The following is a 17,747-nucleotide window of genomic DNA, read 5'->3' on the forward strand; positions in this document are numbered from 1 at the left end:
ATAGGTCCTCTTAAGTAAAACAGAGACAGTCACTTATTCTGTGGGGTCATGAGAGTCAGGTGTCTATAAAATTCCCAGAACAGTGCCTGGTATCTATTATATATATATACACAAAGTATTTATTGTTTATTTCCTGAAGATTCTTTTGTTATTTATGTAAAATAGAGACCAAAAAAAAAGTAATTTTTAAAAAAATGTTTTTATTGATTTCAGAGAGAAAGGGAGGGGAGAAAGAGAGAGAAACATCGATCGGCTGCCTCCTGCATGCCCCACACTGGGAATGGAGCCCGCAACCCAGACATATGCCCTGACCGGGAATCGAACCGTGACCTCCTGGTTCATAGATCAAGACTCAACCACTGAGCCACACCAGCCGGGCAGTAATGTTTTATTAGTGCTTGAAAGTATCCTATATTAAAAAGGGATTGTACGTATTGATTTGTCCTCAAAAGTTTTAGTTTATGTCTAGACCAGTGTGATTATTAATAGAGCCCTTTCCACTCTTAAAGCTCTCCCAATTGGACAATAAATTTTAGGATCCCGCTCCCTTTTATTAAACTAAAAATATAGATTGCAAGATAATTAGAAATGTTATCATTTTACTAAAAGCCCAATAGGCCACTAGGTGGCAGTAGAGTTCAATCAAGGTTTTTTTCCCTACTAGAAAAATGACACATTATATTCATTTAGATTTTTACAGTGTGATTTCTCTTTGTAAAGATCCTAGGAAATCTTTGTGGTAAATAAGTTCCAGGAAATCTGATGTGTGCTCATTATTACATACATTTCCTGAAATCAGTGTCAGTTAAATTGTGGAAATCCTTAGAAAGTATTGTCTAGTTCAGGGGTGGGCAAACTTTTTGACTCGAGGGCCACAATGGGTTCTTAAACTGGACTGGAGGGCCGGAACAAAAGCATGGATGGAGTGTTTGTGTGAACTAATATAAATTCAAAGTAAACATCATTACATAAAAGGGTACGGTCTTTTTTTTTTTTTTAGTTTTATCGCCCGCGGGCCGTAGTTTGCCCACGGCTGGTCTAGTTCTTAGGACTCTTTCCATCAGGGCTGTAGTTGATACATCTAGTGAATCAAGGTTGTTTGAAATAAATTTCTGAAAGATACAAGAGTAAGAGTTAACAGAATTCTTATTTATTATTTTCTTGACCAGTGATGGCATAAAATAGATGCAGAGTTGTCATTTAACAATATAAGTGACGGGAAGCATTATATTGAGAATTACTTCTGAATTGAATTGGTAACCAAATAACATGACTACTTTAATGTGTTGGATAGAATCCAGATGGGAAAAACCTGATGATTTTATTCCACATTCTGGCGATCTGCTTTCTAGTAAAGTCAATGAAAAGTCACTTGGTGCCCTGGAAGAATCCAAATCATCAAATTCACATAGTGATTCTGATAGGGAACAGGAAGAACAAAAAGTAGAGGTCTCTACAGAAACACCGAAGCTAAAAATAAAGTTTAAGGTAGGTGCTGGATTTACTCTTTATAAAAGTTTATCAATTTATAAAAAGCACTTCAGACTTTCTTACATTTTCTGGTAAAAGATAGACATAAAACCAAGACCTGTATTTTGGAAACTGGATAAAAAGCTGTACCATTTATTGTTACCTGTTTGGTAGTAAGACAGTAAATTTATTTTTAGACATCCTAAACTTGAGCTGCGTCATTGAGAGAGAGCTGTCTGAACATGCAAATCAGAATGTCTAGGCTACAAATGTTGAGTATCATTAACAAACTGGTAGTAATTTAAATTTCAGAATGGGTGCAGTAATCTAGAAAAATAACCTTGGAGAACATTAAACATTTAAGTGGCAGACAGAGAAAGAGGAGCCCACAGGTAGAATGAGAAAAGAGTGATTAGGAAGGTGTGCAAAGAAGCAGTAGAATTTATCTCAGAAGCCAGAGGAATAGAGAGCATCCAGGATTAATTAGGCCTAGAAAAAGGAAAATGTCCATTGAATTTTGCAGTAATGAAGTCCTGGATACCCTTCTAGCAATTTCACAGGAGTTCTGGATGGCAGAACGCAGATTACAGGGGGATGAAAAATGTTTCATTATGTGGTGTGTATGTATAGTTTGAATATAAAATGAAAGTAGAAATTAGGTGATAGGATGTTGGCTACATATTAATCATGAGAGATTATGGTAGTGATATTTTTGTTGAGAAGGACCCCAAAAGAGGTAGAAAGGGAATACCAACAGGGATAGGTAAATAGGTTGGTCTTGAACAAGGAATAAACTCATTTTATATAAGACGATGCTGGGGTCCAACCCCAGCGGGTCCAGGGGTCCCCAAAGGTGTGGATGGAGTCGGCGAAGAAGGAATGACATGGAGACGGAGTTCAGTTGATCAGCAGCCTAGCCAGGATCTCCAGCCAGGATCTCCAGCCAAGTTCTGGTCTGGATTTCCAGAGAGGTTCTGCTTTGGATCTCCAGCCAGGTTCTGTGTCCATGTTCTCTTGCTAGGTTCTCCAGGTTCTCCAGCCAGGTTCTGTAGCCATGTTCCCTCGCTAGGTTCTTCAGCCAGGTTCAGTCACCAGGTTCTAGTCAGGTTCTCTTGCCAATTTCTGTAGTCAGGTTCAGTCCAGGATCTTTTGCCATGTTCTTTCCAGCGAAGTTCTTCTGTCTGTGTAGGTTCTGTCTTCTTACATCTGTATTTATACCAGTTGATTCCAATCCTATCAATCTCTATTCCAAAGGTTAGGGCGTTTCTTATCTCCATTCCAGGGAGTAAAGATTATGTAGCTTAAGCATGATTGTTCGTAGTTAAAGTGATTAATTACCCGCCTGGCACTTAGTTAAGAGGTTTTATTCCCTCCCTAACTTCAGGGGAAAATCCCTACCTGGGGAAACAACCTTTCTCAGAGAGGAGACCTTGGTTAAAACACATAGTGCCAAGAAGGTGAGCAAACATTTTAAGAACAGTATGCCATATATGCCAGGTCCTTTGAAACAGCAAGGATGGACCGGCTCCCGGCAAGACGATAAGGTTTTCATTTTCTTTAAGAAGGTATGACTACGGTATGACTGCGGATGAGTTGGTATCAAGGAGGAAATTGAAAGAGTCATGCCAGTTAGTCTCAGTTTACTCATTCATAAAGAAATCAAGATTGCTTGCTGAGGGTGAGGAGCTGTGAAAAGCTTGACAACATTTATGAATTGAAATAGTCACGGAGCTGGAATGGGAGAGGAAATGAACCAAGATTGATAGGCTGAGTGCCTAGCCATGGTAGGAAAGTAAAAACAGATTTATACAGTATTAGTGGCCCCGTGCACAAAATTCGTGTACAGGGGCGGGGGGGGGGCGGGTGTGGCGGGGTTTGAGGAGGGGTGTTCCTCAGCCCAGCCTGAACCCTCTCCAATCTAGGACCCCTCGGGGGATGTCGGACTGCCTATGGGATCAGGCTTAAACCGGCAGTCAGACATCCCTCTTGCAATCCGGGACCGCTGGCTCCTAACCACTCACCGGCCTGCTCCCCCTCACTGGCCTTCTCGCCCTTAACTGCCTGTCCCCGCTGGCCTGCTTGCCCCCAGCTGCCCCCCTCACCCCCGTTGGCCTGATCGCCCCCAACTGCCCACCCCCCCACCCCCCATGCCGGCCTGCTAGCCCCCAACTGGCCCCCCCCTGCCGGCCTGATCACCCCAACTGCCCTCCCCTCCTGGCCTGATCATCCCTAACTGCCTCTACCTCGGCCCCGCCACCATGGCTTTGTCCAGAAGGACGTGCAGAAGGTCTCCCGGTCTAACTAGCATATTACCCTTTTATTAGTATAGATTACTAGTCCTCTTGCTTTTATGACCTTTCCAGAATCACTCAGGAGCCCAGGTGCCAAAGTAAACAAGATACATAGCATTGATCCATGGTTGAGATTGCTGGTCTGAGAGGCAAAGGAATATCGAGGATTCTGGAAAGGGTACTTTGAGGCCACAGCTAGAATCTTGTCATTGCCTAAAATTTCTCTACCTACCCATAATTCTTGATGGAACTTAGGGCAAAGGATCTATCTAACTTGTAGAGGAACAGCAGCAAAGATCTTATAGTAGTAGCCATCTCACAGTGTTTATAGTCAAGTTTAGGTAAGCCTGCATTCAACTTGGGACAGAAAATTTCAAGCAAACAAAATATTACAAAATTCAGTTAAACAAGGACAAACTATTTATAAACCTATCATGTATACCATTAGGTTGCTAAATACAGGCATACCTCGTTTTATTGCACTTTGCTTTATTGCACTTCACAGATGTTTCGCGTTTTACAAATTGAAGGCAAGATCCTCCACCAGCAAAAATATGTACAAGACTTACTTTATTACGGTGGTCTGGAACTGAACCTGCAGTATCTCTGAGGTATGCCTGTATAGTGAAGATCAAAATCATTGATTTTGAAGCTCAGCTGAGGCTAAGGAATTTTTAAGTTCTAGAATGATAATAAGAGTTTGAATAGAGAACATGGTGTCAGAGTTGGCACAGTCATCAGTGAATATAGAGTAGTGGCCAGAGGTCATTAGATCATATAAGGAGGAATGGAAGAGAACTGTATAGATGGCAGTATTGTGAGCCTCAGAAGAGGAGATATTTATTGCATGAGAATCAAAGTCAAAATATTTTGTTTTTAGTAAAATAAAAATATTTTATTTCTAAAAAGTTAGGGCTTAGAAGCAGTCAAGATCCTAAGAGAAAGCAGGTGCTGACTCCTAGTGTTATGATACCAATAGCATAAGGGAATGAGCTAATATCCATTCAAAGAATTGTAAACAAAACAGTATCCCAGGACTGCCACCCATAGTTGTGCAGTTGCAAAGAAATCCAGTCCATAGTCTACTTGCTAAACTGGGTCACAGGACCTTGTTATCCCAGATGAAGGAGTGCCATAAAACCACCAGCCCTACCTAGGGACAACTATGGGAGCTGCTTGTCCCTCCAGGGTGTGTCTTCTAATTTCACGTAGCTTCCAGTTGTATAGGACACTAAAGTTCTGGCAATGTAGTCAACATAAAGTTAAGACGAATAGGTTAAGGGAGTTCTTTAAATAGATAGTGGGTGTAAAGGGGTCCAGTGACATGGCAGTAAACTCAAAAGGAGCACAGTATAAAGGAAGGTCAATGTTGGATATATAAGTAAGGTGATAAAACACAAAAGAAAAGAGAGGATAAAAAAAGCTAATGTATGTTTTTAATTGTAGAGCATTAATAGGATCATGTCCTGTTTTAAAAAGCAGCTTTGGCTATGGTGTGATATTTTAGATGTGATGAAAAAACCTTATTGACCATTAAAGCTTTTTTATGTACATTTGTTGTGTTATGTGCAAATATAAACTGTTAAGAGAGTTACTGGTATTATTATTTAGAAACCAATAATAAGATTACATTAAAGAAATTTTGTTTCTGTCCTAGTAGTACCTTATTTCTTGACTTTGACATTTCAGGTAAAAAATAAAAATAGTGATAAAGTAAATGAAGGCAAGATCCTCCTTTCTGAAAAACAGAAAGAAACAAATATCCAAGAGCAGAATTCATCAGGTTCAAATGAAGAAAAATCCAAAGCTCACAAAAAATCAAACCCATATGGAGAATGGAAAGAAATTAAACAAGAAGTTGAGTCTCAGTAAGTACCTGAAATGTAATCCCACTGTTATTACAAATATTTCATATCAAATACTTCAATAAGTTATAGCAACTATTTGAAGGATAAAGTACTCATTAAATGTATAGCTCATTTATTTTATTACTAGAGTGTTTTTGTTTCTAATATTTTAAAATATGAATTGGGTTATTTTAAAAAGGTAGTGATTGTTTTCATTTCTTCCAAAGTATGACATTTCTGTTGAGCACACATTCACACAGTAACTCAATTATGCACATATGAGTATTCTCACACTCGTGATTATTATTCTATCTGAGAAATAAATATCTGCATAGTCAACAAATGCTGCATATAATACATCTAAAAGCAATAAAAAAGTTCTGTTGCTGTTTTCAAATCGCTTATGACAAAGTTTTTAAGCCAGTTTAAGAAAACAACAGTTTTATCAATTGAACAAGATCATGGTGAGATGTTACCTGGTTTATATTTCTAGCTTATTTGATCAAGTCAGTTACTGTCTTAGAAGCATTTACACAATGAAAGGAAGATCTCACTTTCGGCTTCACAGATTAGTGTTTCTTAACTGCTTAAAAAAAATCTTCAGGTGGGAAAAAAAAGAATCTTCTAATTACATTAGTTAAGCAGTTATTCTCTAAAACATTGCTTTGAAATGGTAATGAAAGATGACTAATCTAGTGATACTTGAAATTATTTATGTTAAAATTATATTTTAATGAAAAGGTTGAATTTTTTTCACAGGTAAAAGTAATGCAAGTTTTGGAACTTTATATACCTGTTCTAATTAGAAATGATTCTTTAGGGGTAACACATCATTAAAATGGTACTAGGATAGATTCCGGTCACCATAGTGGCATAGGTAAATGTAGTACTCCAATCTTCCCACAACCACATCAAAATTACAACTAAACTGCAGAACAACCATCATTCAGAACTGCCTGAAATCTAGCTGAACAGAAGTCCTACAGATAAGGATATGATGAAGCCACATTGAGACTGGTAGGAGGAGTGGACACCCAGAAAGGCTGGTCCCACTGATAAAAATTGGGAGAGATATCTCAGCTGTGGGGGTCCCCCTGAGGAGTGAGGGGTTCCAGTCCCACACCAGACTGCCCACCAGGTGCTGCTTGTTTGAGAAATTGGGTTCCAGTAACACAGAAATTATCATAACGTCTGGCTGTAAAAACCTGTAGGGATTGTGGTTCAGTGAGCTGGAGGGCTGCTGGAGTCCCAGGCATTTCTCTTAAAGGGCCAGTGCACAGACTTTCTCAGCTCACTCACTTCTCCAGCACTGGGCCAGCTGCTCAAAAGGCACCAGGGTTATAAGGGGAGGAACTGAATTGTCTGCAGTCAGGGCAAGAGCTCGAGAGGCAACTTTCTCCCATACAGAGTGCTGGTAGAATGGTGGCAACAGGAGGGTGTTCCTTTTCTGAGCCCTCCCACCATAGATCCAGTAGGCGGGCACCATATCTGAGTCTCCATCAACCTGGCTGTCACCCTGATCCCTGAGACCCAAGCCCACCCAAATTGTAGGTCCACCCAAGCCGTTTGCAATGGCTTTTCCTTATGAACAACTTATCTTGGCTCATAACTTCAGACATTACTAAAATTTCTCAAACAAGCAGCATCTGGCATCTGTGTGCCCCTTACCTCATGCAAAGTTGCCACAGGCCCAGCACTAGCAGCAGCCAGCCTTGGTTCGCAGATTGGCCTCACTTCAGCACCTCCAAGCCCAGCACAAGTAGCAGCTATCTAAGAATCACTTTGTTAAGTCATGCTGATGGCCCTGGGGGACAACACAGGCAGCAGCTGACCTTTGCCTGCACTTTCCGGGAGACACCTAAGCCAGCATACCTGGTGCACAGCATCAGACCATGTTGAAGCACCACCCGGCTGCCTCCACAAGAAACACATTCAAGCAGCATACTCAAGAGGCTTCAGAGCCCTACTGAAGTAAGTCTTCTTCCATGGGGTGGGCGCATGCACAGCTGATCCTCCAAGGTGGTCACAGCCAGTCCTTATAGCTGATAGGCCTAGGGATAAATCCCTCCTGTTGATGTGTCAGCAGCAATCAGTGCTCAACTACAACAGGAGGGTGTACACCAAGCATGTCAAACTCAGAGGCTAACACAGGCCAAATAAACAAGGTTTAAGTTTATGTGGGCCACAAAAAAACAGAAGCTTCAATTTTCATAGAAACGTAGGTTTATTTCAATAGAGACATGCTAAATACAAAGGGCTGAAATAAATGAGTAATATTTTTTTCTTGAACATTAACTTACCGGACACTGAATAACTGCACAAATTAATAAGTGTAATGCAAATAAACCTACTTTTCTTACTCTCCCAAAGCAAAATATTTCCTGTTGCACACACCAAACAAGTCAGTATAAGACTAATGACGTGGCAATCAGCTGCTAAAATACTCGCTGCTAGTTTTAGTGGGGAGAGATGGTGTGCTTGCGCATAAGGCGTGTAAGGGAAATAAATGCAACACAATTATAGTAAACAGTCATTAGTGAACATTGTAGTTCATTATTAATAACTAGAGGCCCAGTGCACAAAATTTGTGCGCTAGGGGGTGGGGTCCCTCAGCCCGGCCTACACCCTCCAGTCTGGGAACCCTCACTCCTTACCGCCCGCCTGCTCGCTCCTTACCACTCAGCTTGCTGCTCCTTAGCGCTCCCACAGAGGTGGGAAAGGCTCCCACCACTACCTGAGCAGCGCTCCCCCTGTGGAAGCGCACTGACCATTGGGTGAAAGCTCCTGCATTGAGCGTCTGCCCCCTGGTGTCAGTGCGCAACTTGGCGACCAGTTGTTCTGGTCATTCCCCATAATGGTTGCTTAGGCTTTTATTATATTGACTAGGGGCCCGGTGCACGAAATTCGTGCACTGGGTGTGGGGAGGGGGGGTGGGAGAGTGTCCCTCAGCCCAGCCTGCCCCCTCTCACATACTGGGAGCCCTCAGGCGTTGACCCCCATCACCCTCTGATCGCCTGATCGGCCCCTTGCCCAGGCCTGACGCCTCCGCCAGAGGTGTCAGGCTTGGACAGGGGACCCCCATCTTCCCCCGATCACTGGCTCTGGCCCCCGCCCAGGCCTGAGGCCTCTGGCCCAGGAATCATGCCTGGGCAGGGGACCCCCATCTCCCTCTGATCGCTTGCTCCCCCCCCCCCAAGCCTGACGCCTCTGACCTAGGCTTCAGGCCTGGGCAAGGGGACCATCATATCCCCCCAATCCCCGGCTCCGCCCCCCACCCAGGCCTGATGCCTCGGCCAGAGGAGTTGACCCTCATCACCCTCCGATCACCAATCACCGGATCGGCCCCTTGACCAGGCCTGAGGCCTCCGGCAGAGGTGTCAGGCCTGGGCAGGTGACCCCAGCTCCCCGCGGTTGCAGGCTCCGCCCCTGCCCAGGCCTAACGCCTCTGGCCTAGGCGTCTGGCCCGGGCAGCGGGGACCTGCAGTGGCAGCGGGGGGCGCCGCAATCGTGGGCTTCGCTTTAGGCCCAGGCAAGGGACCCCTAGCTCCTGGGACTGCCAGCTTCGACCGTGCCCAGCTCCCATCGCTGGCTCCACCCCTACTTCCTGCTATCACTGGCCAGGGCGGCAAAGGCGCCTGATTCTCTGATCATGGCTGGGGGGCAGGGCAAAGGCGGCCCCAGGGCCGCCTTTGCCCTGCACCCCAGCTCTTAGCTCCCCCCTGGGTTTCAGATCACTGTCAGTGGCAGGGGGCTTCTTCCTGCTTTCCCTTTCGCCTCCCTGCATTGTGCCTACATATGCAAATTAGCCACCATCTTGTTGGCAGTTAACTGCCAATCTTAGTTGGCAGTTAATTTGCATATAGCCCTGATTAGCCAATGAAAACGGTATCGCCGTACGCCAATTACCATTTTTCTCTTTTATTAGTGTAGATGATGTATAACAGGATGTTGTAAAAATTAAGTTACAAAATTTTTATTACATTTCTTACATACCATCATATTGACTGGGCCGCAAAAATACTTGTTGTGGGCCGCATGCAAGCTGCGAGTTTAACATGCTTGGTGTACACAGCCCATAAGAGTGCCCAGCTTGGGTGAACATGGAGGCTGTGTCACACTGGACCACACAGGACAGCTACTCTATGAGGCCACTCTATCAAGCCCAGGAGACATACCAGCTCTATCTAATACATAGAAACAAACAGGGGAGCAGCCAAATAGGAGACAAAGAAACGTGTCCCAAATGAAAGAACAAAACTCCAGAAAAAGAACTAAACAAAATGGAAATAATCTAATAGATGCAGAGTTCAGACCACTGGTTATAAGGATACTCAATGGACTTAGGGGAATAGTAGATGAACTTAGTGAAAACTTCAGCAAAGAGATAGGAAACAAAAACAACTAGAAAACAAAAAAGAACCAGTCACAAATGAAGAATACATTAATTGAAATTAATTGAATACATTGCAAGGTATCAACAGTGGAGTAGATGAAGCAGAAATTTGGAAGCTAAGGAAGCAGAAAACATCCAATCAGAACTGCAAAAATGAAAAAGAATCCCCCCAAAAAAGGAGGATAGTATAAGGAGCCTCTGGGACAACTTCAATCATACCAACATTTGCATCAAGAGGATGCCAGGAGAAGAGAGAGAGAGAGAGCAAGGAACTGAAAACGTGAAAAAATAATGTGGAAAATTTCCCTAACATAGTGAAGGAAATAGACATACAAGTCCAGGAAGTGCAGAGTCCCAAACAATATGAACCCAAAGAGGCCCGCTTTAAGACATACCATAAATAAAATGCAAAAAGTTAAAGAGAGTATTTGAAAAGCAGCTAGTTAACTACAAGCGAGCTCCCATAAGACTGTCAGCTGACTTCTCAACAGACACTTGGAGGCCAGAAGGGATTGGCAAGAAATATTCAAAGAGATGAAAAGGCAAGGACATACAGCCAAGATTACCCAGCAAAGTTATTTAGAATCAAAGGACAGATAAAGAGCTTCCCAGACAAGAGAAATCTAAAGGAGTTCGTCACCACCAAACTAATATTACATGAAATGTTATAAAAAGGTGTTCTTTCAGAAGAAGAAAAGATTAAAAAAAAATGAATAATAAAATGGCCATAAATACTTAGCAACAATTGAATCTAAAAAACAAATGAACAGAAACAGACTCAGATACAGAGAACATTTTGATGATTGCCATATGGGAGGATGTTGTGGGGATGGGTGAAAAAGATAAAGGGATTAAGAAGTATAGATTCGTGCCTGCCCAATATGGCTCAATGGTTGAGCATCATTCCATGAACCAGGTCAAGATTCAATTCCTGGTTAGGGCACATGCCCAGGTTGCAGGCTTGATCCCCAGTACAGGGCGTGCAGGAGGCAGCCAATTGATTCTTATTGATGTTTCTGTCTCTCCCTCTCCCTCCCTCTGAAATCAATAAAAATATATATTTTTAAATCCTTTGAGAAAAAAAGAAATATAGATGGGTATTACAGAATAGTCATGGGAATATAAAGTACAGCCTAGGACAGCGATGGCGAACCTTTTGAGCTTGGTGTGTCAGCATTTTGAAAAACCCTAACTTAACTCTGGTGCCATGTCACATATAGAAGTTTTTTGATATTTGCAACTATAGTAAAACAAAAACTTACAGTTTTGCTATTTATTTTATGTATTTAAATGCCATTTAACAAAGAAAAAAACAAAAAAAATGAGTTTGCGTGTCATAGGTTCACCATCACTGGCCTAGGGAATAGTCAGTGATATTTTAATAACTGTGGTGACAGATGGGTACAAGATTCATCAAGATGATCACTTAGTAAGTTATATAATGTCTAATCACTGGGGTAGTATACCTGAAATTAATGTATGTCAACTGTAACTGAAAAACAAAAAATGATTTAAAGTAAGATAATTGTTACTATTATGAAACATTGAAATTGTATATATTAAATATTGGGAAATGTGTATTTAATACATATTTAATACAGGTACCATAAGTAAATTATGTATTTTGAAGTTGCAGAAATAATAAACTACATTACTTCAGACCTAAGTGACTTAAGTGACTTACAATAAGAAGATGGTCCTATTATACCAATATCTACTATTCTGCAAAGTTGAGATATCTCAGATTTTGAGTATTTTTTTCTTGTGATAACTATATTCTAAAGCCATTCTTGTTAAATTTTAATCACTAAGCCAGGTTAGTATGTGATGGATTATGTCTGACTCCCTAAGTAGATTAGCCCAATTTCTTAAGGATTTTTTTCCTCTAAAAATAACATACATGTTTATTATAAAAGACTTTTTTAAATGAAGAAAAGCATAAGATATCCTATTTTGTTAAAATTTTATAAATGTTATTTTAAATTGCCACATAATATGTAGTCATTTAGATGTGCATTGATTTTACTCAGCCATTCTCTTTCTGCTGACATTAGGTTATTTCCACATTTTTTTGTTTTTATAACTTACTCTGATTATTATATAGCTACTAGAGGCCTGATGCATGAAATTTGGGGGAGGGGGGGTCTCTCAGCCCGGCCTGCGCCCTCTCGCAATCCAGGACCCCTTGGGGATGTCCGACTGCTGATTTAGGCCTAAACTGGTAGTCGGACATCCCTCTTGCAATCTGGGACCCCTTGCTCCTAACCGCCCGCCTGCTCGCTCCTTACTGCTTGGCTTGCTGCTGTGCTCGCCAGCTGTGAGCCCGTCTTCTGGCTGAGCAGTGCTCCAGCTATGGGAGCACACCAACCACCAGGGGCCAGCTCCTGTGTTGAGCATCTGCCCCCTGGTGGTGGAGCTGCCCCCTGGAGGTCAGTGCACATCATAGCAACCGGTTGTTCCGTCGTTCTGTCAATTTTCATATTAAGGTTTTATTATATAGGATATTACTCTGTGCACATTACTGACTATTTCTAGGAATGGAATAGCTGTTTAAAGATTAGGAGTATCATACAAATTTATACTTTATTAGCAGTTTTGAAAGTTCCTCTTCCATTGGACCCCCTCAGAAAAAACTGGCATGTATTCAGTATTACATTGTCCATCCAAAAATGTTGTATCTCTCCTTTTACTCAAGTCATCTTGTATGATTTTATAGTTTTTGTATCTGCCTCTATGTAAGTCTCACATTTGCATTTCTTGAATGTAAGCTAGGTAGCCACTTGGTCTAGTTGGTTTACTGATGTAACCCCAGAACTAAAAACAGTGCCTAGCACATAATAGATGCTTAGTAAGTGTGTTTTAAGTACATTAATTAATTTTTAAATTGTGGATTTTATCCATTTCTTATTATTTCTTTAATTAGTAAATATGGTATGAAAAAGCTTGTGTCCCGTTGTGCTGCTGAATTATTTTATTTATAAAACTACTATTCTGAGTTATGAGTTTTCCATGTACAAACTTTTCTGAAAATATTTTGTGATTTTTTTCTTTTGATTTTGCTCCCTATTTATTTCATTTCCTATTTGCTTTAGTTAGATTTTTAAACCCAGTGTTATATAATAGTGATGACAGTAGGCATTCATGTTTCGTTTCTAATTTCATTGGAAATGTATCTAAAATTTATATTGAGGATTATATTGACTGTTGATCTTAAGCCTTTTATGTTATTTTTATTATGTTAAGGATGTGTGCTTTATTTCTGGATTCTTCAAGGATTATCAGAAATTGATTTTGATAAATTTCAGTAGTCATAGCTTTGATATGGGGAACAGATTGGGAAATGGATGTCTGTAGTTTTGTTTTTCTTTGTAAAATGAGTGATATCTTTATCAGGTTTGGATATTTGACTTATGCTAAATAAAAAGTGAGATAGCTTTTCCTTATTTAATGTTCTTGAATAATTTAATAGTTCCTCTGGGATTAGAAAGTTTAATAGAAATTACTAGTAAAAGCTGGTTCTGGAGTTCTAGGAGGGAGGTAATTTTTTTATATCTTTCTTTAGTCTCTTGGTTACTATCTGTGACATTGGACAAGTTTCCTTATCTCGTTGAGCCTCAATTTTCTCATTTGTAAAAGTTATAGTTCCCAACTAATTTCTAATTTGTTGTGTGGAATACATTAGAAAAGACAAATTAACACATATAGGACCATGTACGCACTTGGCACATAGATCACCTAAGATTTCAACTGTTATGTACTGCAGCTGCTGTTTTGGGGGAAAGAGCAGGGGGTTGGGGTTATAGCTTCAGCTACTTATTCTTGAGTACTAATCAGTTTCAGTAATCTATATTTTCCCCTAAAATCTTGTATTTCATAAAGACTTTAACATTTAAAACATATGGTAATACAGTAAACTTTCTATAATTTTTGGCATTGCTTTTTGTGATATAATTTTGATTAGAGACTTCAGTCCATTTAAATTTAGAATAATATCTGGATTTACCAGTGCCATCTTATCAATTGTTTTTTGGCTATGTTGTAGTTCCCTTTTTCTTTTTTCTCTCTTGCTGAATTGATGTGATTATGCAGTGGTATGCTTTTATTCCCTTCTTTTATACCTCATGAATCTGTTTTAGGTTTTTGTTTTGTGATTACCATGATGCTTATATAAAACTTCTTATATATATAAAACAGTCTATTTCACACTGTCTGATAACAACCTCAGTCACAAAAAATACATTTTTACTTCTGTTTTATGTTTTTGATGTCAAAATTTACATCTTCATATATTGTGTACCTATTAACAAATAGTTTTAGCTAGTCTGGCTTTAATGTATTTGTCTTTTAACCTTTATATTAGAGTTAAGTAGTTAACACACAACCCTAATAGAGTCTTCGTTTATTCTGACTATATGCTTTGTATTTTCTGACTATATACCATTTTGGGGGGTATATTTTTATGTTAGTAATTAGCAGCCTTTCAGTTCAGCTTAAAAACTTCTTTCAGCATTTCTTGTAAAGCAGAATAACCTCAGATTTTTTTTTATTAGGGTAAGTTTTTATTGCCTTCATTTCTGAAAGGCACCTTAACTGGCTAGGTAATCTTGATTAGCATTGTATTCCTTTCAACACTTGGAATATATCATCACATTCTCTTCTGGCTTGCATTGTTTGCTGAGATACTCTCTGGTAGCCTTATGACATTCTCTTGTATGAGTAAAATTTTCTTCACTTGCTGCTTTTAAAATTCTTTCTTTGTCTTAGATGTTAAACAGTCTCATTAAAATGTGTTTTAAAGATCTTTTTGGATTACAATTTTGAGGTGACCTATATTAGCTTCAACTTGATGTACAAATCTCTCCCCACTTTTGGGAAATTTTCACACATTATTTGTAAGCTCTGGGAGGGTCAGGAATTGAGCTGGGCCTCAGGAATTACTGACCAGGCCTGAAACATTGGCAGAATTCTCCATCTTCCATCCCTAATCTCTGTAGAACTCCTTTCTCCAAATAGGGAGGATATGTAGTTCCCAACAGGTTTTATACGTCTAGCCACTAAAAAGTTAACATAATGATCATTCTGGTCCATGTTCAAAAAGCTCAGGGAATGGAGTGATGGGTTTATTATGCTCGTGTTAAACAGGTATTGATCTGTGGACTAGTCAACTGAATATTTATAGTAACCATATGGACGGTTGGAGGGCTAGTTCCTTAGTAAAAAGGTGGTAGGCAAACAGCCGCATAGAGTCGTTACTACACTAGGCCATTGACATTCCATGGTTTTCATCTTGTGCTGTGTGAGCCCCTGTAGGTCTTGTCAGTCCGTGGCAAAATCATTTTCCATAAATACATCTCATTTATTCACCTATATAACTGTACTGTTAATCATACATAAGCACAAGCATTTCCTTAAATGACACATGTTTTGTGCGACAGGAATAAAAGAATAGATGGGAGTTTTCCTGGTGTGTCCACCTAAATAAGTATTTAGTATCTTAAATAATTTATTTTAAAATAGTTTCCTACTCTAAAATGGCTAACTTCCCACTATTAGAAAGGTGATCTTGGGGCTTTGGTGGACCGACCAGTTATGTGAAAGTTTGTCTTAATCTTTGTCAAGTAATGGTTTATTTTTATTTTCTATTCCAGTGAGGAGGTAGATTTGGAACTTCCAAGCACTGAAAATGAATATTTATCAACTTCAGAAGCTGCTGTTGGTGAGGAACCCAAAGTAGTTTTTAAAGAAAAAACAGTCACTTCTCTTGGAGTCGTGGCAGATGGAGTGGCCCCAGTATTCAAAAAGAGAAAAGTGGAAAATGGAAAATCTAGAAATTTAAGACAGCGAGGTGATGATCAATAATTGGAAAAGAGTTTTGGAACAGGATGCAGACTACACATCTTAAAAGCTTCTCTATATTATTTCTAAATACTTTAATGTTAAAAATTTAGATTTATTCTAAATGTATTTTATGTGAATGTAAAATCTTTTTTTATGTGAAATTTATTTTTGTTCCTAAAATGGAAGCCTACTTACTACCTTGCATTGTATTACAGTGTATTATGTTCAGTGTCTAAAAGTGCTAATTGTCATAATATAAGATGCTATGTATCTGTTATTTAAAACCTGAAAAAGCAAGGCCTTTATTCCATTTTTACTCATGTGAACATATTTACCCTGCACTGAAAATGCATTACTTTCATACACTGATATTAACTTTTATCTAAGAAATAAGAATCAGACCCCATAAGAGAAGATTCACAGGCCATTGATAGATTCAGTTCTGAGAATCCTGTCAAAAGGCTGATTTAAGAAGTATATGCACATTGCCTTGTTACTCAACTTAAGGTCAAGGACCAAGAAAAGGACTACAGCTCAATTAGAGTGCATATTGGACCACAGGTACAAATGAGTGTTTGCCTAGTTCAAAGCAACAACCATTGCTTAAGCATTTTTACTTTGAGCTAGGTATTATACTGTGCCCTGGGGATATAAAAATAAGGCATATCCCTATTCACAACTTCACATTCTAGCATAGTCCTTTCCTTCCAGTCATGTACTCTGTTTAGCAGTCTTATTTACATGTACTGGAAAATCTTTTTTAAGGTTTACTTAAAACTAGGTAGATGAAGGCTTGAATACAAATAGTAATGTCTCAGGCTTCAGTAAAAAATTTTAGTGTTCCCTTAGACAAATTAGGCATTTCTTGTTTTCTAGTTAAGTTTCTTAAAAAATAGAATATTTCTTATTTAATCAATTTGAAATAGATATCTTCTCTTTATTACTCCAAATTCTTAAAATTATATTTTTATAAATTGTACAGTATTTAATGTTTGGTAGTAAATATTTGTCTTAAGGTTACTAGTATACATGTAAGAAAATGATAGATTATTAAAAACTTTATGAAAGAGCAAATTAATATTTGTGTGTTTGGTTTTTTTTCTAATATCAGAGTCATCTTAGCATTGGAGAGCAAATATTTGGAGATTTGTTTTTCCACTTGTTCAATTTACTTATTTGGGCATTTCATGAATGTAGAGCATTGTAAAGAAGTATTTTAGGTTCTGTATAGCCCATTTGTCATCTAAGTAATGTATCTTGTTGCTTGACTCCTCAATTGGAAAAGATGGTAAGAATATAAATGCAATACTGCTATATTTTACCCACATTTAGCTTATACAAAATACACAATTGAAGACATTTTTAAAACTGCACCTCACTATGTAAAGTGTTTCTCTTTGATGCATTCTTTTTGTTTTTATTATCCTCACATGAGGATATGGTTATTGACTTAGAGAGAGAGAGAGAGAGAGAGAGAGAGAGAGAGAGAGAAACCTCGATGTGAGAGAGGAACATCAATCAATTGCCTTCCATATGCACACTGTCTGGGGATCAAATCCACAACCTAGGAATGTATATTGACTAGGAATCGAACCCACAACCTTTTAGTGTACCAGACAATGCCCCAACCAACTGAGCAACCTGGCCAGGGCTTTTTGATGCATTCTTTAACTACTTTACCTTTGTAATAAGACAGTATTAGAAGTTTGAAGGTAAACCTTAAACAAACTGGTTTTTTAGGAAAGACTCACAAAAATTTTAGTAAATCAAATTGTAAAAAACTGTAATTTTCTATTTGTTTTGAAAGAATAAGAAAACATACCAACTTACCTCGAATTTTTCAAAAGTAAAACATTGGATATGATCAAAATATTTGTATATAGGTATAGATGAGAGGTTATAAAGGTA

The 17,747-nt window shown here is 39.2% G+C and overlaps 1 protein-coding gene across 1 annotated transcript in view; it reads left to right on the top strand.

The window, feature by feature from the left end:
- Positions 1-16,915, top strand: part of WBP4 (WW domain binding protein 4) — a gene marked incomplete at its 5' end in the record, with an annotated part of 33,122 nt that extends 16,207 nt beyond the window's left edge. The window contains 3 exon segments of the mRNA XM_081082537.1: positions 1,295-1,488; positions 5,451-5,629; positions 15,650-16,915. Coding sequence (XP_080938663.1) covers positions 1,295-1,488; positions 5,451-5,629; positions 15,650-15,860 — 584 coding nt within the window. The 3' untranslated portion in view covers positions 15,861-16,915.
- Positions 16,916-17,747: the final 832 nt, after the last annotated feature.

Source organism: Myotis nattereri (genome assembly GCF_964212035.1).
Source record: "Myotis nattereri genome assembly, chromosome: 2".
Taxonomy (NCBI): Eukaryota; Metazoa; Chordata; class Mammalia; order Chiroptera; family Vespertilionidae; genus Myotis; species Myotis nattereri.